Consider the following 25861-nt stretch of genomic DNA (forward strand, 5'->3'; position numbering starts at 1 on the left):
TTTGATCGCCTTCCTTTTTGTTTGGGAAATTGATTTGTCTCAAATTTTATCTTTTTAATTATTTCTGACATCTTTTTGTTCTAGCTAGGGTATTCTATGATAAGGTAAGTTAGTCTTTTTTGTTGATATTTTTCCAGCTCAAAACGTTTATTGAGTTAGTGTAATTATGGTATTTTTTTTTTCTGTGATTGTGGAAGTTTTAGGTTAAGATTATTGTACTCTACCTTTTTTATTTGTTTGGTTATTTTATGATTTTTATAGTAAAATAAATATATAATTTGTAAATAAAATTAAAAAATTGTAAAAACAAAAAATAAAAAAAAATAAGTTTGTCAATGTTATTGGTTTACAGGTATTGTCTCAGCTAGGGGCAGACACGGATAGAATTTTACCATAATTTCCAGTAAATATAATTTATTTCGTATTTAACGGATATCTAATTTCTGATTTGGTTTGAATACCGGGTTTTTTAGATATCTGAAATTTTATTAGATATTTATGGATATCTCATTTACTTTATTCAATACAAAAAAATGTAGAAATAAATTTACGAGACTATTTTTAAAAAATATATTATTTTACATAATATAAAAAAATTATTTAAATTATTTAAATTTCTTTATAAAACATTAAATTTTAGAAAAATTATAATCTTATAAATATTTTATGCTCATTTCTTAATTTAGTACTCTTATAAGTAATATTATAAATAACATTAACAAAATTATATGTTAATAATAATTATATAAAATAATACATTTAAAATTATATATTTAATTATAGATATATATTTCGGGGCGGTGTATTTTTTTTTCCTTTTTAACGGATATTAGTTTTTAATATTTATAAACGAGTAACAAATCAAATCAAAATTAACAGATAACGAATCAAATCAAAAATTTTAATTTCAAATCAAATTGAAACGAAGAATGAATCAAATAAAATTTAATGGATAAAATGTCCAATCCTAGTCTCAACCACCTTTGAATTTTAGTCCTATGTTTCATATGTCATTCTATTTACTTATTAATGTATGGTATTATGTAATGTTGTATGCAAGTGATAAAATTTATTCCCTCCATTTTCAAATATCAGATATTTTTGAGCATTTTTGATGTTTCAATGTATAAAATATTTTTATATTTCTAGATAACATTTAATTTTATTAAAAACTCTATAACCACTGATAATTTATTGTTTATATTATAATTTGGTTTTAATATATGTTTTAATGATGATGTTTTGGTAAAAGAACTTGTGAATATTTCTGTATATATCTATACTATTATTTGCGAAGTAAATTTTTGGAATCGAGCTCTCACGTTAAAAGTTAGAGCGGTTAATATCGTTTATACCCTTAATGAATATACTATCTAAATTAATCAAAAATTAAAAACGAATTTCAAATATATCTGAATAAAAAGTGATTAAAATTAATAATAAATAGTTTATACCCTTAATAAATAAATTAAATAAATTAGTCAAAAATAAAAACAAGTTATCTGATTAAATAAGTGATTAAAATTAATAACAATAAGAATTATCTAAAAATTAATAACAATAATAATTATCTAAAATATAAATAATTATAAACGAATTTCTATTAATAATATTATATTTATATATTATATTAGATAATTGACTATAAATAAATATAATAAATTTTCAAAAATAAAAACATGTTTTAAAACATAAGATAATTCTTAGATATATTATGTTGTTATCTGAAAATAATATTTTATTATAAAATTTATAGTTAGATATAAAACAATTTATAATTAAATGCTAATGATTTTCTAAAATAATTCTAATATGTGAATGTTTTTAAAATTTAACACAACAATAACCATTTATATATTTTGATAAAAACTAATGAATATATATTAATAATATTTTACTTATATGTTATATTAGATAATTGACTATACGTAAATATAATAAAATTCTAAAAAATAAAATATATTTTTAAAACATAAGATAATTCTTAACTAAGTTGTGTTTTTATCTGAAAATATTTATTTTTATTATAAAATATAAATTTTAGTCTTTGATTTATCTTTTAAAAAACATAATTAATAATTTATTATGTTGGTTTTGATTTAATAGTTATAAATAGATAAATATTTATAAGAATACCATGCCCGCATATGCGGGCAGTACACCTAGTATGTTTAAAATATCATCTATTTTTGAACAAAAGAAATATCCTTTATTTTTGGATTAGTAAGTGTAATGTTTTTTTATTGTTGGGCATTTGTGTTATTTTAAAATATTTTTGGGCTTAATGAATATGTTGGCAGAATTTACAAAAAACAAAAATTGTTATAAAATTAAAAAAATAAAGTTTTAAGTATGAAAAATCAATAATTGTTCATTTATATATTTATAAGAAGTCTATTATCACTATATATCCACAATAGTTATATAAACTAACGATTTTTTTTTATTATAAACACACTACTATTATATAAATATATTACATCAGAAATATTTTCTAGTATTTGATTTTTAGTATCATTTACTATGGATATAAACTAATTTTTATTTATCAATATGATCAATTATATTTATATTATAACATTTTTGGTTTTACCAACCGTTCACTAGCTATTTCACCTAATTACTCGGAAATTAATGGCCAGTCACATTTTGTTCAACAAAGAACCGCCACTTTAGTTTATAGTCTTTAGCCATCACTCTTTTTTCAACACCTATAGTTGAAGATTCTACAAGTTATGCACTAGTAACAAAACACTACAAAGATTAGACATAAGGAGCTTGTTTACTTGTTGTCGCTATAAAAAGACGGGTGTGATAAACTGATGAAGGAAAATTTTTATAAAATAGAACTAGAGATCCGTTGATTTTGAAAATTTCTGGAAAACTAAAATAATCACAAAGTTATTTGTTTAGTCTTAAAATTTCCAAATAAACCAATTTTTTAAAAATTCGTTGAGATCATCAATGATCTATATCGAGAACAAGAAACAAAGAGAAAACTCTCAATTTTATTAATCAAATAATAAACTCACTACAAACTTAATCATATACCATATATAAAAAACTATAAAAATCCTAAAACAATAAATTAATTATCCTATTAACAATAAACTAGATAATAATATTGAGAATATTTTCCAAATATTCTATCTGCATCATAAGCCATCCTCAAAGCAAGTGAAACAATCAACAATTATCATTAAAGCTAATCCAAATCAAAACCAGTAGCAAATTAAGTAACTTGAAGCTATTCTAAAACAACTACAACTCCTGCTCCTACACTCGAACAATTCAAAATTATATTTTACTGTCGAGTTAAGATCAGAGTTGAAAGAAGTTTCTAAACAAGTGCATATTTTCACTGTCGCATACCACTGAAGACGTTTATTACAAAGCCTTATATTATAAAATTACAAACACAACAGAGTTTTTCTAAAACACACCTGAATAATACGAATATTCATGCCGATCAGAATGCTTAGAGAGACTATAAGAGATGACGTTCGGTAAGCCACTTGTGTTTCTGTGACACAAAAATATGTCCAATCACCAGTCCACAAAACACACCAGGTCCATAGGCTATTGCTGCTGCTATCCAGTTAATTACTCGTTCTTCTTCTCGCTCAAACAAGTCTTCATAAGCTTGTGGTGTAGGATTAGGGGCATGATCAGTTTCACGGCATATTTCTTCGAGACCGTAGAGTTTGTGGTTGTCCATGAACGAAGAACAGTTCTGGCTTTGAAACTGTGTGCTTCGTGGTATTGGACCTTGGAGATTGTTGTGCGAAAAGTCCATGCTCGACAGAAACGAGAGGCTTGCAAGACCTCCAGGGATCTGACCAGACAACTGATTCCAAGACAGGTCTAGTGTCTCGAGCTTTGTCAAATATTTCAACGATTGAGGAATATTGCTTGTGAATGTATTACCCGACACGTTGAGAAGATGCAACTCTTTCAACAATCCAATGGATTCGGGTATACTTCCACAAAAATTGTTTCTCGAAAAGTCAATGGCTCTGAAGTCTTGTCGGATCCGCTCAAATTCCGTATTTACCCCTTTATTAACCATTTCCATGGAATTATAATAAACAGCAGCATAGTAGACGTAGTATTCCATGTATGAGTCATCATAGTTCCCCGTTAATGTAGTCATTTCATGCCAGTTGGAAAAATAGAAACTGGGCAAGCTTCCACTGAAATGATTGTTTGAGAGATCAATCACTTTTAAAGCTTGGAACCCAATGGATAGGCGGTTGTTGTGATACAACGGCCCATAGAATTGGTTTGATCTGAGGATGAAGATATTTAAAGAAGGTAGAGAACCCAACCAAGATGGAAACTCGTCCTCGAATCTGTTGCTTTCCATATTTAGAAGTTGCATGGCTTTGCAATTGATCAAAGATTTGGGAACTTTTCCTTCCAGCTGGTTGTGGCTAACGTCAAGTGAGATTAGCTGTGTCGCGTTGAAGAATATGTTTGGGAGAATGCCACTGAAACTATTGTTACGCAGAACTAGATAGGTAAGAGAAGCAGTGGAGTTCTTTAAACATTGAGGGATCGAGCCAGTGAAAAGATTGTCGGACACATCTAAGAACCGTAATGATCTAAGCTTGCATATCCAATAAGGAAACGTTCCTTGGAATGAGTTCGAACGAAGATCCAACGCCTCCATGTTTGTTTCGTCGAAAACTTCCCATGATTTTTCAAAACTGTTGAAAGAGTTTTGAGAAAGCATTACCTGTTGCCGTTGCGAAAGCCACCCTGGCACTTGGCCTTCTAAGTTATTGTTGGAAAGATCAAGATGAATGAGGTTGACTAAGTTTGATATAGAGGTGGGGATTGTGCCTTTGAATTGGTTATTAGCAAGAAATAAATATTCAAGCCTAGACGACGATGAAATGTTTCCAAACTCTATCGGCCCTTCCAAATAGTTTCCGCTAAAATCAACCCATGTCAAGGAAGGAATCATGAATAATGATGTATGAAGAGGCCCAGACAATGAGTTGTCATGCATATCAAAATTCTCCAATTTGGATAGTCCACTCACCCCAAGTGGAAGTCTATACAAACTGGTTACATTTGGCAGTATAAAAGGAAAATTTCCACCCGTGAATTGATTGCTTGAGATGTCTAAATTGACCAGCTCCTTTAAATTGGAAAAGGACACAGGAATATTGCCACTAAGGTTATTTTGGGAAAGGACAAGGAATCTTAGTTGGGTTAGGTTTCCCATTGACGGTGGAAGTTGACCTACTAACTTATTACTGGAAAGCTCAAGCGTTATGAGTTGAGAAAGGTTTCCTATTGAAGAAGGGATGTTTCCATGAAGACAACAATTACTAAGGGTTAGGTTTTGAAGATGTGTGAGTCTAAAAAGGCCACTATCTTCTTTCAGAGAGTTGTTGAGGAAAATTGAATAAAAATAAAGCGAATTCACCTCACCAGATTTGCCATCGCATGTGACACCCTCCCAAGAACAACAATCCATGCTCTTGTTCCATGAGCTTAATGATGTATTACTCGCTCTTGGGCTATACTGAAGATTTGGAAACTCATCTTTAAACTCCAGAAGAGCATCCCTCTGGTCATGGCGGCAAAGATGGGGTGTAGAAGAAACAACAAAGTATAGTTGGAGAAAAATAAAGCAGAAGAAATAACAATAACTTTGTTTACGAACCATTATGCCTTTTTATTTGTTCTTTTGGGTGGAGTAAAATAGATTATGTAGTACTTCTGCATGTGCGTCCTCATTTATATAGAAGGAGCTAATTAATTGGTGGAGCTGATTACTTGGGAAGTCTTGCGAATACTTGTCAACTTGGTTAATAGTTTTGTATTTTGTTGAATGTATTTTCTAAATCGTCCCCTGAAAAAATCCAACGAAAATGAAAGGGAAGAAAAATATAAGTAAACCACTCGAAGCTTTAGACTACAAAAGATTTGAAAAATGTGACAAATGGAAATGACTTTTTTGAGAAAGGACAAATAGAAATGACTTGATAGCAGAATGGGTTTTGATCTGAAATCAGTTGGCACTTTTTCTCTTATAGCCTGTTTAAGTCAATAAATTATGTATTTTTTAATGTCTTCCGGTTGTCCAAGTATGAGCTCTCTTACAGATTCCATCGAATCGACTTATTTTTTATTACCAATCAATTTTTGCAAATATAGATCATTTGTTTTGGAGGGTTTTAAGCCACATATAGATAATCATCAGTATGCATGAATCCTATTGTACATTTAAAAATGTAGAACAATATGGTTTTTAGAAATATAGATATCGATCTTAGAGACACTATCCAATTGGCAGAAATTGAATCAACACTTCGGCATGAGGCACCAACCAACATCACTAGCACAAAGGGTCGCCCAATCTAGGGAGGTGATTTGTCAACAATACCTCAAATACGGGGACAATAGTATTTTACAGATGGATCATGGAAAACTCATGATAATTTCTCGGGGCAAGAATGGTACAGTACTTTGGAAGGTTTTGATAAGCTAATGGAGACAAGGAACAAGAGAGCCAGCATGTCACACTTTCATTCTGAACTGGCCCTCATCTGGGAAATAGAAAGTACAAAGAATTTACGATATTTACATGTGATGTTTACAATATATTGTTCTCAATTGGTGAAGATGGTAACCGAACCAGCATAATGGTCTGCTTTTACAACTTATTTGGAAAATATTCAACTCCTGAAAGAGAGCTTCAATCACTCAGAGTTCATATATGTACCCCGAACGGAGAATACAAAACAAGACAGTCTAACGTATAGTGCTCGGAAACAACTATCCTTAGTTGTTTATATAGACACATAGCTACTAGGTGATTTGAAAAATCTTAATTGAGTATGCATCTCGATGATAAAAAAATGGTTAACACTCCTTTTTGGTTAAATCTCTATGAAATATTATATAGATCATAAAGGAAAAAATATCTGACTTTGACTTTGAAGTTGCTAAACGGTAGAAATTTAAGTTTTTTTTCTTTCAGTTGTTATATGAAATTAAAACACTGATTTTCATTTAATATATTTTTTTATCATTTCACGTTATTGTATACGAAGATAGATATATAAGAATTTGTTATTTATATTGGGTAACCTAGTACACATTATTACACCACAAACACCAACAAATTATTAATACTTTAATTCTTTTCATTGATAAAAGCGCAGTATTATTATAAATATTATTTGAGTTTCAAGTAGATAAAAAATCAGGGACGGCAGCAAGGATAAGCGCATCTGCATTGCATATATCCTTTACATGTATCAATGCAACTACCTTGCCCATTTTTCCTACGTTTGGTACATCGGGATTTACATTGGTCGAGATCACATTTTCCAGCTTTGTCTGGGTAATTTTCAACACAAGTTTATGGGATTATTGGTCCTCCCTTCTGAGCAGTCGCCATTACTCATGTTTTTAAAAATCAAAACATACCTTTACTTTTCGTATTTGGAATAGGAAATTATTTTATTTTTATTTTGAATAAATATGCTTGTGTTTTTTTTTATTTGTAGACTAATTTAAAAGTCTAAACATTTTTTTTCTTAATCATTATTTATTCTTGGAAATTAGTAAACTCAGTATTACATTATAGACATACAAGTTATATAAGTATATTAAATAATACGGCATCAAATTAAATTTATTTTAGAACAATTATATAATATATTAGTAAAGTTGTAAATGTAAATACAAACCAAGTAGAAGAATTGTGAGCATGATGAGACCAATAAGTAAAGATCGAAAATAATTTTTCATCTTAGATAATGAACTAATGATGTTTTAAAGTTTAGAAAGACAGAGAAGTATATTAATATATGAATCACAAATTGAAATACATTTAAATTAAGCTATGTGTCTTTTAAAATTCCGATATAAAAGGATCAAGTTTGACCCACAAAAATTCACAGTTTCTTGTTTATTTATTTATTTAATAGATAAAAAGTTTGACTCAGTTATTTTTAATTTTATTTAAAAGATTCTTGATATACATAAAAATCAAATTCTATTAAGTCACAAATTCAGAATTTATATAATACATAGTTAGAAAAGAAACTGAAATATAAATGAGAAATGGTAATTTGGTCTAATAAAGTAGAAATACATTTTTAAAATGAAATAAAAAAGAGTTAGTTATCTTTATTTACATTTTTAACAATACTAGATCCTTTCTCCGCGCTACGCGCGGATAATATATTTTTAAATTTATTACATTTATCATTTTTATTTGTATGTGAATTTTTGTATATTAAATTATATATAACTAATTTTTAAATTTGATTTTTTATTTTTAGTTTGAAGTAAGTATTTCTATTATATGTAACACAATTAACTAATAAATATGAAGAATCAAGTCCGAGATTTATGTAAAAAATATATAATTATGTATAGAACATAAATTATCTTAGTTTAAATGATCGGAAACTCATCTCGAATAAATTCACGAAAAGAAAAAGTACTCAATAACCTACTTAAAATATAAAACTCTCTTTAAAAAAAAACCGTACTTAATAGTATTTTTTAACGTGTAATAGTTGAAAACTTACAATTGAATATCAATCTATAATATTATTTTAATATATCCAATGCTAAAATATTAATTGTAATAAAATTTGTTTGAATTTTGTAATATTACATGAATTAGAAGTCTTTAAAATCTAAAATCTATTTTATTAACATAATATATTTTTTATTCATTTATTATTTTTGATGTTACAAAATATCGCTTTAGTTTTATTTGTATATTAAGTTTTTTAATAATTTAGTTTATTTTTAAGTAATTTTAAAATTTCAAGAATATAATATGTTTAAAACTATTTATTTAAATATATCCAGATATGATTTCTCATTTTTATGTGTGTTTACGTTGAGCATATTTAATTTGTAGTTTATATATTTAATAACACTTTGTTGCGTGCCGTTCTATGATTTTAATAAATGTGTTGTCATTTCATTTTTATTTCTACTAACATGATTTTTTAGTGATTAGTGATAATGTATTTTTAATGTTATGTATTGTATTTTATCATATATTTTCTAATCCTTCATGGTGACACTTTTTTAGAATTATTTTAATTAGATAATAGGTTTAAAGATGTAAATAAATTGTGTATGTTGTAAATTTAGACTTTTTAGTGTAACTAAGCACTATCAATTATGGAAATTATATTATATTTTATTTTACTAAATCTTTCTTCCTGTGTATATTTTTTGTTTTATTTTGTATTTTTACAATTTTATTGCCTTATTCTTTAATTGCAAAGAATTGTTATTTCCAATTTTTGTTTCATATACCTTAAAAGTCTTAGGTTGATTTTTGTTTGTTTTCTTTCTCCAATTACAATGTGCAGTTCGACCATTTTTTTGGGATCAAACTACTAATATCATCAGATAGAAAAGCTTTAAACTCCAAGAATCGAGTGAGTATTTGTGCTAGAGAAAACTGATTTAACCACTAATGTGGTGAGATATTATAATATTAGAAGGTATGAAAACTCTTCTCTGTTGTTCTACGCTGGACATAATTAAGTTGTTGTCAATTGATTATATATTTGTGATAACTGGAAATACATCTTTATGTCTTCCTTACATCATCTTTAATTGGTTTACAGTTCGACAATTTCTAATATACTGAGAGTAGCATAATATTAGATGTTGATTATCTCCTTCCAATTAAGAATGCACAAAATGAAAGAAATTCAAGGTGAGACCACTTTACAATTTTGTCGTCATATCTATATAGAGTTAGTTTATAGATTACTCTATCTGTTTCAAAATGTAATTAGTTTTAATTAAAATTTTTTATATTTAAAAGTTATTACTTTAAAAAACTGTCATTTAATATATAAATTTAATCATTAAACAGTAATTTACATAATTTTATTGGCCACACAATATCCAATAAATATAAAGTTACATTAAAATATAAAAATAATTTATATAGTGAAACAAAAAATACTTTTAAACCATTATATTATAAAATAAAGGAAATATTCAAATTATATTGAAACATTAGAATATTAAAAATCAAAAAAGCTGAAATCTCAACGTCGATCATTTACGTCGGCCATGCCTTAGACCATCTCCAATGTATTCCTCTATTTTTTTCTCTAAAATAGAAGACTTTCATAATAGATATGGATTTGTCTCCAATGTATTTTTCTATTTTCTTTCCTAAAAAGGAATATTCTTGATATATTCTTTTCTAAGTTTATAAATAATATTTTTTATTTAAATTGTTACATTTATCATTTTTATTTGTATGTGAATTTTTGTATATTAAATTATATATAACTAATTTTTAAATTTGTTTTTTTTAAATATTTTTAGTTTGAAATAAATATTTCTATTATAGGTAACACAATTAACTAATAAAATATGAAGAATCAAGTTTGAGTTTTTAGAGTTTTGTAAAAAAAAATATATATGTATATAACATAAATTATTTTAGAGTTATTCTTTTCTAAGTTTACAAATAAAAGTAGTTAGGATTTTCCCTGTTACATAATGATTAGAAATATTAAAAAAGTAAATAACATAAGAAAGAGCTCTGTTTTAAAAAAAAAAGAAGCAAAATTGCTATATTTTCACCCATTTTGGCCTTCCACCCAATTCGTCACTTTCACTACATCTAAGCATTCTTTGTGCAGGTCTCCAACGTTTCCATGCCGCAACATGTTGATTTCTTCGATTCAAAATAAAACTGTAGGCAAAAAGATAAAGAGTTTGGCTTACTTTTCCGAGAAGAAACTGGTTCACCACGTATAAGAGTAATCATATATCATCATCATGAGAAGAAGACATACATTGTTTTAGGGGAAGAGAAAACTCATTGATTTCATGGTTAGTGATGATGGGTCATAGTCATAATTGTCACCAGCTTTTACGAATCTTCCTCTCACTATTTTTCTCGGGTAAGCTCTCGCTCTGCGAGATGCATATCGAACCTTTTTCCCAATACTACAACTCAAACAATTAAATCTTGAATCATTTTTTTTTTGTAAAAACTATGTTTTTTAACGCTTTTTAATAAGAAAAGAAAAAAAAAACTCACATGTGCTTGAGTTTCTTCTCTTTGTATCTCAACTTAGCTTCATTCCTTGCTCGTGGAGAACCAACTTCAATATTAGATTCCCATGGCGAATCAAATAAACAGAATTAATTATGAACAATTAAATAATATGGATGCCTTCAATAATACCCCAAAACCGAGCATGATTAATTAAAAGAGGCACCCTGGGCTTATTGCCTATAAAGTGTATCTCAAAACCATGCCCAACCAATTATCTGAATAGCAAATAAAACCTCAAATTTAAACACACCTGTAGACACCAAACCAAATGGAGAGCTTGGCTTGATTGGGTATAGACCGTGCTGCGACTTTGCATTTCCCGGTTGATTTATGATAGTTACGTTAGGACCTGATGTATCCGCTTTCTCCCCAATATGACCCCCATGAGTTACAAATAATAATCCAGTAGTCTTCACCTCCGACTGTTGTTCCATGCCACACGGCTAGCACATCATGGTTTCCAAAGCCATCCTCACATGGACCTGTACACAAACCCTGAGGAAGCACAAACACAAAAATTCATGACAATGTTCTTAAAGAAAATGAATATTTTTGGTGACAGTGTCGAATGGATATACAGATTTGTAGAATGTCAAGACCGTCTGATTTATACAATTTCATGACAATGGTTTCAAAGACAAAGTGATTCATCTCGTTAACTAAAAAAGCAAACTGAAACTATGACTCCTCACATCTTAGTCTACAATCCAAACTTTGAAAAATGTACAAAGTGATTCATCTCGTTAACTTGAGATAAATGAACTTAAAAAGTGTTGGCTGATGTACCTCCATCACAGCCACCATTGCCGTCCTCTCTGTAGTAGTCTATGAACTCTTGTTCCCACAAATATATCAATTCTCGGGTCTTGATCTTGTTTATACCATCCACCGCTCCAACCACCGAGAGCGCCCAACAACTTCCTATTTTATCAAAAATAACTGCAATCTCAACCGCAATGGCGATGCACAAATCCAATCGTGCAAAGAAATAATGAATCATACCACATATGTGTCCCTGATTTTTGACTGGAATGACAGCTCCTTCCTCTCTCTAATTAACTTCACGACTGAACCTCCTCGCAAAGACGGACGGTAGTAAGAGGCGCGACCAGCAGGATGAATCCATGTATCACCGAATTCTGCAATCAAAGATTGAATATTTAGATCATCGGCTATGGGAAAAATAGAATATTTGAGAAAAAAGAACGTTTGTAGTTATAATACCTTATCATCAAGAGAAGTAGAGTGATTTCCATGAATTAACCATGTTTTTTGATGTTTTTCAAGTCCCAAAAACAGATTAATTTGGCAACAATGAACTGGCCGGATCTTCAGAGGCGGAGAGCCTCAAACGCAGAGTGCAAAAAAACAGCATCGGAGGAAGACATTTTTGAAAATTTTTCTAGCTTAATAAAATGGTAAACTGACAATCGTGCTGAGCATCCATCATACTCTCAACCTGCTTATATTTATAGATTTGAGATGAATGAAAGGGAGAAGACGACATGGAATCTGGATTCAATGGGATTAACAATTATGGTAGAATTAAAACAAATACATTGAACCATAGGGAATGTGAAGAGATAACGAAAGGGGAGGCGAAGAGATGAGACTCTGAAAAGCCGAGACGGCCACGTTGAGTTCTGGAAGAGAGGATAACATGGAAGCCGTATCTACCACATTTGGGCTGCCCGAAACCAATCAGAACCGGACCGGCTAAACTTTAAGCCCAGATAAATTTACGGACTGCTGACGTGGCAAATTTCAGACACCTTATTGGCTGATTTTAATTGATGACGTGGATAGTTTCACAAGGCTTCATATTCACCTTTTAGTATAGGTTAGATATACTTGTTTTTCTTTTAAAATAACAAAAAGACAAAAACTGACGTGGAAATATTAGCTTTTCGTTTTCTGACTAACAAATTATTATTTGTTTGTGGTCACTCAATAATAATCATTTATCCTACTATTTTAAACAAAATTTCCGATCATATTGTTTATATATATAATATATTGAATTGTTAAACTTATAATTAAAAACAGAAGAAATAGAATTCTAAATTAAATAGAAAAAAAATAACGATTGAAAAAATCATTGTAGTTAATGCAAGTAAGAGTTTCATAAGTAATACTAATAATTAACAAAAGAAAATTACAAAATATAAATTTCTAGTTTTTTTAACAGAACCCTCATTTTATTTTTGGTATAAATAACTTACATAATAATTACTGTAATATTTTAACCTGTAGTTTTATAATCTATCTGCAAAATTTTGGTAGAAAATATTCACTATCTTATGATCAGAAACCCTATGGACAGGTGGGTTTACACTGAAACTATTTTATATTAAAATATAATATAATTTTATAAAACATTTGGAAATTTAATTTATATTGAAAAAAAAATTATAATAGTTTTTTATTCTAAGATCAAATTGTATATTTTATTAATTTTTTATTTAAGTTGAAAAGATCATTAACATAAGTAACAAAAAAAAGACCACTAACATTGTTTTTTTTTGTTAGAAGAACACAAAATTAAAAAATTATGTAAAATGTAGTGATTTCTATTTTTTTATATTTGATTTGTATTTCAATTTGACATTGAAGAAAATCTAAAGTAAGAATAACTAATATTTTTATACTGTTGTTAATTATTTGTCTTATTGATTTGGCCTTCATGTGTTTTTCTTTATGCAAAGTTGGTACGATGATTTAGTGTATTTTATTCTATAGTACTGCCATGTCTGTTTTATTGTTATGTGTGTTACATTTTTTCTGGTGATTGTTGATGATCTATTTTAGTTTTATATAGTGATTTTTTTTACTTGAGTTTGATGCTTTCAAAGGTGTTGGCCCGAGGAGCCTTCTTCACCGTGGCATTTGGGTGTAGGTACGTCTAATAGCAAGCTCTGTTTCACCTTGTTAGGGTGTGTGCAGATGAGTATGTTCTCAAGTGTGCAGGCTGAGAGTTCCTTAAGAGTCAAGAGAAAAGTTAAGAGGCGAAGACATAAGGTAGCAACCGTTACGTAATTCCTGAAAACTTAAAGTCTTTGCTATTGTTTGTTACGTTACTGATTCAATATTAAAATTTAAAAGTATGTATATGTTGTTAATGTGAGGTCGGCAACTTTACGATTTCCATTTATTCAAAGTGTGGTGATGACTTCTTTGTGAAATCACATTCTTTTTTGGTGTGTTCATTATATCCAAACTTATCCACTGAAGTTAATGGCTTCACTTTATAGGTGAGTACATTTCTTAGTCATGGCAACAGTTGTTTCAGGAGTCTCTTAGCTTTAAATCAAGAACAGTTAAAGTTCAGATGAGCAAACATCTTAACTAAATGTGATAGTAGTTACTAATAGTTATCCTTTATATAAATTATATGTAGTTCTTCACATCTTTGATTCATCAGGACCTCAAAAAAGTTAAAGTTTTTCTCACTCTTGTATTATAAAAAAATAGGGTACAATAAAACAAACAGAAATGGAGCAAAACTTCTTGTAGTAGAAGCCATTACATAACTTGAGATTCAGAAAAATATAAGTACCAACTCTTCATTAAATCCTTATGACAGCCTTAAGGGATGTATTGCCACACCATTCTGCACAGATTTTATGCATCTCCATCTTCCAAATCTCGTCTCTTGCAACATATTGATATCACAAAACCCATAACAATTCTGAAATTAGCATTAAAAAAAAAACACAGCATAGATCAAAGAAAAAAGGAAGATAAGAGAGAATGATGGCATACCTGTCCAACACCAACAATCAAAAATTACCAGATTTTGCAAATGCCATAGAGTTCACAAATCCAGTCTTCTAACATGATAAAAGAAGCACTGTGAGATTACTACTTGGTGAAGTGAAATGCTTTTCTCTTAACCACTCTCAGAAACAACAGATGCATCAACATAATATTAGAAAACATTAAGGAAATAAACTTTACCAGTGGAAGCTTGAATAAAGATCCAAAGGGCACTTGCTTCAACAACCATCAAATGCACAAAACCATTACCAGCTCCAGATGCGGCAAAGTCACTACCTCTTCACACAGCAGCTGAACTCACCCAAGAACTCGTTGTGGAAGAGTTGCTATACTCCACACAATCATGATCACCATTTTCTGGTTTAGGAAAAGAAGAAAGCATTAAGACTTTTCAGAGCATCATGATCTCTGCAACTAAATGATGTTAAGATTCAATTACCATTAGTGGTGATTCCACCAGCTACAACGGAATGTGCATTCTTAAGGAGAAACACTGGTATCTTTTTCAACAGTCCATTCTTGTCCGAACCAGACAGGTACTCAGTATCATTGATGAAACAACAGCTCTCAAGAGACGATGCAGGTGCACGGTAAATCGTACAACTTGTCTCAGACATCTAAAACACCATATAACAAAAACTTACATATACAGAACAACAGAAACCATATGATAAAAACAGTCTATTACCTTGTGTAATAGCATGGTTCTATCTCTTCCAAGAGTAAGTGCACGCTCCTTCCTCAGCGCATCAATGGCTAGAATCTCATCCTGGTGTCCGAAACTGTCTTGCACAAAAGCTCAACCTTGTACATTCCACGCCTTGACACTCCGATCAAAAGAACCAGAATAGACTTCTGAAATCCCGTGTCTGAAACATAGGCAAGAAACAGTGTTCATATGACCTGGAAACGCCTGCAAACACATAACTATACAAAAAGCTGAGACTTGACGGAAGAAACCACAAAACAAAACAAAATAAGAAAAAACTCAGAACCATATGTTCCGAAAACATGATTATGATAATTGAATTAAACAAACTTTTACGGAAAACAATAGGATGTATCAATGACTATGAACAATTTGGGTCTTGATGGATCATGCGAACTGATAGAGCCACGATCCTAGATTCCTGCAAACAACACATGGCTTGACCAAATGAAGGTGTGAGTTTGAAAAAAGTAATCAGAAACAGATGATATATATATATATATATATATATATATATATATATATATATATATATATATATATATATATAAGGTTGTAGAGGGAATCTATACGTTACCAAAGTTAACAGACAGAGGATGCAGAAAGGTCGAGACTTGAAGCTTTCCAAGACGATGTGGGATTTCGCTGGTGTTTCGGTGCTCGAATTTTCCGGAGAAGTGGATCTGGCAATCATTGCTTTGGTTATATTAAAGCTGCATATTTGGCCACCGGCGATTAAGTACTCCCAAGTAGATGTGAATTTTCGAGAGGTTTGATTGCACAGAGATGGAGTAGTGTGTTAATTAGTTAGAGAAATTGAAACGACGAAGAACAATACTAAAGGGTCTGGAGTTCATCTTTCATCGTTTCTGGTTTTTAGGATTTTTTTTTATGATTGAGCTTAATGGGCAACATATATCAAACAAAACGGATTTTAAAAAATTAAAGCCCACAATACACAAACCAGTATGTGACGTGGCAAAACGAAATGTTTTGATTGGATGATTATTTATGCCGACGTGGATAGGCTCAATGGAGCTTATATCCAACTTTTAGTATTGTACTAGGGTAAACCCGCCCTACGGGCGGGGGGTCGAATAAATAAAATAAAAATATTAATTTATTTTAAATTCACTTTTAAGTAAAAGTAGTATTAATTCTTTTTGTCAGCACTAAAAGTAACATAAACTTTCATAATCTTTTACAATAATCTTAACTATTTATTTTACTATTTATTTTTAAAATTATTTATTTATCTAACTATAATAATTTCTTTAAAAAATAATTATTTACTAAAATAATTTCTTTAAAAAATATAATAATCTTGACATGTATTTTATTACGTCTTTTTTTGTGCAACGTTTTTTGTATTTGAATATATATAAATGTGATTTTTAAACCATTATAAATATAAATTGATAGATATATTATAATTTATTTTTAACTTATTCATGGTTTTATTCAAATTTGAAAGGATTAAAACTTACAATTTATTGTTTTTATAACTGAAAATCCTGATAGAATTATGAGCAAGATGATCAAAAGTCGAATTAAATCTTAATTATGATCTAAATACTCTTCTGTGTCGGTTATTTAAGTTCTTATGCAAAATAATTGTTAAGTTTACAATTGATTTAAGATTTGTTTTGGTTTTAGAATCATTTAGTTCTAAGGTTAAAAAGTTTGTTTATACACTTCTAACTATCTTCCTAGTTGGGTTAGAGTGTGAATCCCAAACAACATTTAAACCACAAATACTGTATATTCATAAATAATTATGACAAAGTGATTAATGTTAGTAATTTACTTTAGAAATTTCTTTTTTGTACCACTATGACAGTTATGAAATTATGTGCAACTGAATATATCAAATTAAATTCATTTTCATATTTGCGACTTGAGAAAGAGAGAAGATCGATCACCCAACCCATAAATGTGCATCTTTTTTTTTGTTTTTACATTGAAGGATTAAACGCCACAAAAACTTCCCAACACATATCAGTTACTTGTGTCCAAAGAAATCATTTGAGTGTTATATTTGGTGTCTCGTTACTCTGTTTTCTCTTAAAGTCCACCGCCAACTTTAATTTTAATCCCAAGTTTTGGTGAAGACTGATTCGAATCACTTTCTTTCTCGTCGGCCTGTTCATATCAGGCATGGTGCGAGAAACGCTGTAATTCTCTAGAATATATTGCAATATCGGTTTGAAAGAAAACAAAAGAAACCATCTAGTTCCAGGAATCAGGATCATAAGTTCCTGAAAATAGTAAACCAAAATTAAGAACAATCATGTCTTATTCAATCACCTTGCCAATCTCTCTGCAAGACGCAAAAGAATCTATGGTATCTCTTGACCTTCTTGGTTTTCCTCTCATGATACTTGGCCACCCAATGGTGTCTCTCTGTCTCTATCTCTGATCGGAATGTTCTATGGAGCTGAATGAGTACCAGAAGAAGCGTTGATGAACAGCCTGCCTGCAATCAAAGAGGTTATGTGTCTGATGATTTTGCCAATATTAAACGTGGTTAGGCGTCAATATATAGCAACTTAGCGTGAAAGAGGGGCTTCCTCAAACTTAGGGTAGACATTTTTTTTAAAAATTTGTTCACTTATGTATTGAACACAACCACAACTTAACCCCAAGACCCTAGTGTACAAATCCTAAAAGAGAGTTCGTTCTTACCTCCAACAAACTTTGGGTATATATATTTGTTCCAACAACAAACTTTGGTTCTACTCTACATCAGAGTAGCGCCTTTTTTTGTCCTTCTGCCCAGCAAGCCCACCAAATACACTCAAGCAGACAGTTGAGTGCCTGCGGAGGGCCGGAGGCCAAACACCATGTTTTTCATCCTTGAACAAACGTGCAAGTCACCAATGTGTGTAATGGGGGAAATTAAAAAAAAAAACACCAGGGTTGTCATATACCTATCAAGCCTTGTGGTTCTCATGAGACGTTAAGTACTCTGGGTCTCTTCGTTGTAAATCGTTTTAATGCCCCTGACTTCGCCAACCAAGTCTGCTAACCAAAGAAAATATTAAGGCTACTTGGCAGTGAAATTTATAATTTGTATAGCAGGGTTAACAATTGAAACCTGGAAAACCAGTGTTTGTGTTGGCAAGTGACATGAGATGGATCAGCGTACAGCAAATCATTAATCTGTTCATCTGTAATTACAGAGTTAGAAGTATTTAAGAAAATAAGAGATGGATCAGCGTACAACAAATCATTAATCTGTTCATCTGTAATACAACAAATCATGAGATGGATCAGCATACAACAAATCATTAATCTGTTCATCTGTAATACAACAAATCATTAATCTGTTCATCATGTAATCTGTTCATCTGGATTAAAGCTCCATTGAAGAAGAATTAGTGGGTGAACTTGATTGCATGAGAAATTGATAGCTCTATTCACAACGACCTATCTATCTATGCATGTACTTACAAAAATTCAAGAAACAATGCACATCAGCATCTAAAAAAAATTAAGGAAATTTTTAAAAGTAAGACACGATCAGGTTCACCGGAAAAATATCAAACATATAAACAGCCTAGAGCTCACAGAGAAAGAATAACGGCACAATTGTTAATATTAACCCAGAACGCTTGATACAAAGAAGAGAACAAAAAACGACTCACGTTAACATCCACCATGAGCAAATCCATCCACATAGGCTCTCCACCACGCTTAACATTCCTAGCCTCCAGAATCGAAGCAGTCTGGCCTCTACAACGGATGAGCACCGCCCAGACTTCAGATCGGAAAAAAGCAGTCGTGTTAGCCATTAACAGAGATGAGCACAGAGATATGAATATAAGTAAGATGTGTAGAAGAGAGATGTGGAAGTCGTGGTTAGCATAAGAGAGATATTTATACACGATTTAGTCGACAAACGACGCAATCGAAAGGTCTGGTAGTGGGTTTGCAAATTAAGAGGATTTATGGGAGAAAATCACAACGCATAACGTTAAAGAAATCCAAATCGTCGTCTCCGCCAATGAGAGAAGCGAAGAACACGGAGGCGCTCTCCAAACCGGATTAGGGTTCTTACCAAATTTGTTTGTCGTCGGGCCTTAACATCAAATTGCATGACAAAGCCCACCGCAAAGCCCGTAACCATATAAGAACGCTTTAGTGAAACGGTGAGTTTCTGACGTGTCGACGCGGCAGGGCTTGGATTTATGACGTGGCGTCCTCGTTGGCACACCCAGGAGAGAAACAAAGTCTTTTATATATATAAAGATTTGGCCCCCCTACGTGTATTTATTTTTACTTCGATTATATAAGTATATGTTAAGTGTATTTTAGATAGAGACGTTATAGTGGTTGGTGTTGACTATTTATAAAGCACTAGATTTTTTAACCGCGCTACGCGCGGATAAGATATTATATGTATTTCTCAATTCTAAAAAATAATGTATAATATTGTATTATATTATTTAAAGAATAGAAAATAAGACTACATAACATAAATATATTTTTTATATTTTCTTTGTGGAAATCATTATGTTGTTTGATTGTTGTACTTAATTCACATATTTGCATAGATATTTGTGATAGATGAATAACTATATTTTTATTATCAGTAAATAATATATATTTATTATATAATATAAGAAAAATGAAATTATTTACTTTTTAATAAACTTGTCTCATGTTGGGGACTCGGTTATAGACATATCATATTCGAATGAAACATTTTTACACTTATCAATGTTCTTAACAATCAATAAACAAATCTGAATATTAAAACAATATCTCATACGATCTCTTTGTGGAATAACTGCTTTGAAGAAATTGAATTTATGCATAAAAAAAGGACTGGAAATGGATATGCATATGGGTTATCTAAGTCAGCTTTACAAAAAACTATTTATAGTTCATATATCATTTATGTCCATCCTATTTTTTTGTCCATCATTTCTTAAACATCTTGAAATAAGTAATGCTAATTAATAATAAACTTTTTGCTCACAAAATAAAAATAAAATTTGTTTAATTATCGCTTAATTTGTCTAAGTGATATATGTATTTCTCAATTCTAAAAAAATAATGTATAATATTGTATTACATTATTTAAAAAATATAAAATATGACTACATAACATAAATATATTTTTTAAATTTTCTTTGTGGAAATCATTATGTTGTTTGATTGTTGTACTTGATTCACATATTTGCATAGATATTTGTGATAGATGAATAACTATATATTTATTATCAGTAAATAATATATATTGATTATATAATATAAGAAAAATAAAATTATTTACTTTTTAAACAAACTTGTCTCATGTTGGAGACTCGGTTATAGACATATCATATACGAAGGAGATATTTTTACAGTTATCAATCTTCTTAACATTGAAAAAACAAATCTACATATCAAAACAATATCTCATACGATCTATTTGTGGAATAACTACTCTGAAGAAATTGAATTTAGGCATAAAAAGGACTGAAAATGGATGTGCAGATATGTTATCTAAGTCTGCTTCACAAAGTACTATTCATAGTTCATATATCATTAATGTCCATCTTATTTTTTTGTCCACCATTTCTTAAACATCTTGAAATAACTGATGCTAATTAATAATAAACTTGTTGCTGGAAAAAAAATCAAATTTGTCTAATTATCGCTTAAATATTTTATTAATATGGTCAAAGAAGCTTTTAAGTGATATCATAGTTTAATTTATTAGTTTTTTTTGTTAATTTTTAGAGGTTTTTGTATTTAATATTTTTTTTCATATTAAGCTTCTATTTCTTTCACAGAATTGATATATATATATATATATATCATAAAAATTACCATCAAATCAGTTTTACTAATTTATTATTTTGTTTTAACGAAAATACACTTTTTAAATAATTTAATTTAAAATAAAATTATATATTAATTTGCTGTATTTTAACAATTTCATTGATTTAATTAATTTGCTTTGGTGGATAACTTAAAAAGTTTTCATATGAATCGGGAAAAGCAAGTTTATGTTGTTATATTATATTTATTTTGTGTATATAGAATCTATATATAATGCTAGTGTAATAAAGAAAGAACATTATTTTTTTGTAACTTCAAAAATATACATTATTACAATTTAAAATGAATCAAAATTGAATAAAATGGTAATTAAATATTTGTAAATCTAATTGTTTAGTTGGATTCTCATGAAAAAAAAATCGATTGGTTAAACAAATGTTTCAAAATTTGTTGTGGTATTGTTTTGTCTATAAATTATAAAATTTATTGAATTAATATATTTAATTATTGCATCCTTAAATAATATTTTATTAAGACATTATAAAAATATGTTTTGAGTTGTTTTGTGAAATTGTACAAAAATCTATGCTTTTTCATATGTGTAACTTCAAAAAGATACATTATGATAATTTGAAATTAATCGAAATTGAATAAAATGGTAACTAAATATTTGTTAAATCTAATTATTATTTTTATCTTGTTTAGTTGGATTCTCATGAAAAAAAAATTGATAGGTTAAACAAATGTTTCAAAATTTGTTGTGTTATTGTTTTGTCTATAAATTACAAAATTTATTGAATTAATATATTTAATTATTGCACTCTTAAATAATATTTTATTAAGACATTAGAGAAGTATGTTATGAGTTGTTTTGTCAAAATTTTACAAAAATCTATGTTTTTTTCATATTTGTCACAAAAATTTATATGTTAAACTTACTTTTACAAAATTCTTAACTTTGTCACGAAAACAAAAATCTATGTTTTTCATATTTGTCAACGTTCTCACAATTTCTAAGAATATATTAGCTTAGTCACTTACTTATTTTTTTTACAAAACAAAGTATCGGAGTCTTGAAAGTTGAATTCATATTATTGTAAATGTACATAAGAATTTGTGATTATATACTTAGTGGTTCTTGTATATGTGTCCAAGAAAGTTTCAATGGCTTAGTGGTAACTGTCCTATATATATATATCATACTAACCCGGGTTCGATTCTCACCTTCGCATTGTTTTTTTATTTTTTACGAAAAATAAATGAGATGACATGGCAATTTCGGATTCTTTGATTGGTTGATTTTTCTATCCTATGTGGACACTCTCTCCATGGCTTATATCCCCCTTTTAGTATAGTATAGATATTGATTACATATATGAGTGACACATAAGATAAGTCACATAAACAAATTCAATAGATATATGAAGGCTGGGTTTAGCCTTGTGGTCAGATGCATTTTGGATCGACCACTAGACGATGCCAGTTTCGTATTAGCATTAACGTCATGCTATTTTAGAATCATCCTTAAAGATGTGCGGATTTTATCCTGATCTGTTAGTTCTACTGGTAAACACTTATGTTGTTTTTAACCTTATGGTCGGAGGCATTTTGGATCGACCACAAGAAGATGCCAGTTTCTAGGCCAGGGAATTTTATCCGATAGCCGAACCCAAATCCGAACCCGATCCAAAAAATCCTAACCGAAATAGCAAAATTTCTGGTTCGGATTTTGTATTGAACAAGTTTGGATATCCAAACCCGATCAGATGTATCCAAAACCCGAAGTACTACCCGAACTCATCCGAACATATATCAATACTATTAAAGCAGAATTCTTCTTAAGATTATGCCCCTGACTTTTCCAATTAATTATAAAAATTTACATTACTTTTTTCAATTGTTTTTAATGGTTTTCGGAAATTAAAAGTCCAACAAATTAGAAAGTAGCATGTTTCTGTCCAACTAAACAGCCCAATAATTTAAACAATTTATCCATCATTTTTTAAGCCCATTTCGTATGTTTACTAACCCATCCATATTCATTTGTGTTCTAACCCTATACCCTAAAACTCTATTCAAACCTTAACTTTATTCAAACCCATACTAGCCCATTTCTTGTATGTTTACTAACCCATCCATATTCGTTTGTGTTCTAACCTTATACCCTAAAACTCTATTCAAACCCTAACTCTATTCAAACCCTATTAACACCATCAAAAATCCGTTGTCCAAAAAACTATACCAAATATATTGGAATTTATTATAATGCCTATGTCTTATTTAAAATTTTCTTATATATTATATTAAATATTATTTTTAATAATATTAATTATACTATTATAGTATAGGGTTAGCATATTTTAAAATCATTGGTTTTCAATGTTATTGACCTTTTAAACAGCCAATAATATTTAAATAATTAAATATTTATATTTACCAAATTTGGTATATAAATATAAATATAAAACATAATAAATAGAAACTCATAGATTTTCGGATTCAAATCAATTAAATTCCAAGAATATTCTCTATAACATCCATTTTCATAATTGCTACATACAATAAATTCAAAAGATAATATATAGAAACAAGTTTTTCCGATTTAACTAAATTAACTTGATGAACACGCAGAGAATATATTCTATTTGACATGGTAAGTGAATTTTCCGAATACTAATCTTAAAAGATAGAGAAAATCGATAATAAATAGAAGATCCCCCAACTTTCTGTCCAAGTTTCTAAAACCTAAGCATTCTCTTTTGTCGGTTTTTGGATACTTAAACATGTTTTGGGTTGGGTTATAAAAAACAAAAGTTGGTCGTTGATTTGTATGCCCAATTTACCAGTAACCCTTCCTGTAATTTTTGATCCAATAGGGTTTAAAGCTCAATTTTTACTTTTTTATATTTGTTAACATAAACATGGATAATTTTGTTCTTATTAAAAATGGTTATTTTTATGAATTAATTTTTAAATGGTTCTTATTTTCTATTACAAATGTTAATTTAAAAAAAATATTGATAGTTTTCGGGAAGTTATTATATTTTGTAAGAGTTTTAAATATAATTTATTTTCATTATTAAAATCAACTTCAATATAAATAGATTTATAAAAGATAAGAAATATTACTATGTAAGATAGGAATTTCTCAATACAGCGAAATTACAAGAATATTATATGTTAAATATTTAAATCTAGCAGATTTTGTTCTAAAATACAAAAATGTGATTTTTAACCGTATTATCCAAAAAACAGGTACCGAACCAGCACCAAACTAAACTCGAAACTTTATCGAGTTTTTAATATATTTATCCCAATCAAACTGAGAGCTAAACTAATAAATCCGAAACCAAACCTAAATTCACAAATAATTGAACAGTCCCTATATTTTTAATTCGAAAAAAAAACAAAATCACAACCGAAACTGAAAACACAAAAAGTAACAAATTACAGTCAAACTGAAAATTGAACGCACATGCCTAAACATATTAGTGAACAAATATATGGATTAATAAAATTTTCAACGAAAAATATCTCGCACTTTCAAAGCGTGTGTTAAAATTTAGTATACTTTAATCTAAATAACATCTTTCTCCAATCTGTAATGACCGGTTTTCCTTAACCAATTTTGATTTAGTTAATATAATATATAAAATCAGTACCAAACCCCTATTTTCCTTACCTAAACGTGTGCACATACATGTATACATATATGAATACTAGGTGTCTTCCTGCACCATGTGCAGTAAAAAAATTTAGAATAGTTTATAACAAATAAATATAAATTATATTTTAAAATAAAAGTTTATTAATATTGTAAATTTTCTTTTTCATATCAATATTTTAATATAAATTTTATTTAATTAAACATAAAAATTATATTTAAGAATATGCATGTATATATTTGAAAATTATAATCTTAGATAGATTTTTCTATCTATTTATTTTAATTATATATATTAAATAAATTTATAAAAGTTGCATAATTACCAAAAATTAAAATTAAACAATATTTAGAAAATTTGTAGATAAATAAGAAAATAATGATTTTATGATTAAATTTTTATAATTTTCTAAACAAAATTGTATACATTTTTGAAAATTTTAGTAATAAACTTGTATAATTTAAAAATATATAATTAAATTATATTTCGAAATTTATAATGCCATATTTGAATATATTTGTTTTAATGATGATTTATGAGTTATTCTCATATTCTAAAAAAAAATTCAAAAATATAAATTGACATTAAATGTAATATATGAGTTATTACCATATTTTAGAAAGTTTACCAAAAGTATAAATTAACATTAAATGCAATTGTCCATGTCATATTAAGCTATAAGACACGTCATCAATTTCAGTAGCCATATCATATTTGTTTTGTGAAATTATTTGTAGAAAAGACATGTGGCAAAATCACTTCGCAAATATAGTCTAGGAATGTATCTCCTTCGTATTAACAGGTGACAAACACAACAGAGAAACTCATGACTAAACTCTGAAACAGTTAAAA

At 29.0% G+C, this 25861-nt stretch overlaps 1 protein-coding gene and 1 long non-coding RNA gene across 15 annotated transcripts; both read right to left on the minus strand.

Annotated features, from left to right (window-relative positions):
• Positions 1-3232: 3232 nt before the first annotated feature.
• On the minus strand, positions 3233-8313 carry LOC103832894 (receptor-like protein 30). The gene has a single exon (XM_009108992.3). The coding sequence runs from the start codon at positions 5678-5680 to the stop codon at positions 3488-3490; it is 2193 nt and encodes a 730-aa protein (XP_009107240.1). The 5' UTR covers positions 5681-8313; the 3' UTR covers positions 3233-3487.
• Positions 8314-9221: 908 nt separating this feature from the next.
• Positions 9222-20079, minus strand: LOC103832895. Of its 14 annotated transcripts, none has more exons than XR_004450396.1 (11): positions 18258-20079; positions 16150-18048; positions 15552-15993; positions 14849-15480; positions 12311-14737; positions 12089-12225; positions 11873-12007; positions 11337-11581; positions 11069-11132; positions 10821-10974; positions 9222-10717 (listed from the first exon to the last, which is right to left on the minus strand). It is a non-coding gene; the product is annotated as an uncharacterized LOC103832895 (long non-coding RNA). The 14 variants fall into 14 exon arrangements; XR_004450399.1 differs by having other exon boundaries at positions 15552-15732; positions 15909-15993; positions 16150-20065; XR_004450404.1 differs by lacking the exons at positions 16150-18048; positions 18258-20079 and having other exon boundaries at positions 14849-14913; positions 15113-15220; positions 15303-15480; positions 15552-16084.
• Positions 20080-25861: the final 5782 nt, after the last annotated feature.

The sequence above is a fragment of the Brassica rapa genome, chromosome A08, assembly GCF_000309985.2.
Source record: "Brassica rapa cultivar Chiifu-401-42 chromosome A08, CAAS_Brap_v3.01, whole genome shotgun sequence".
NCBI classification, from domain to species: domain Eukaryota; kingdom Viridiplantae; phylum Streptophyta; class Magnoliopsida; order Brassicales; family Brassicaceae; genus Brassica; species Brassica rapa.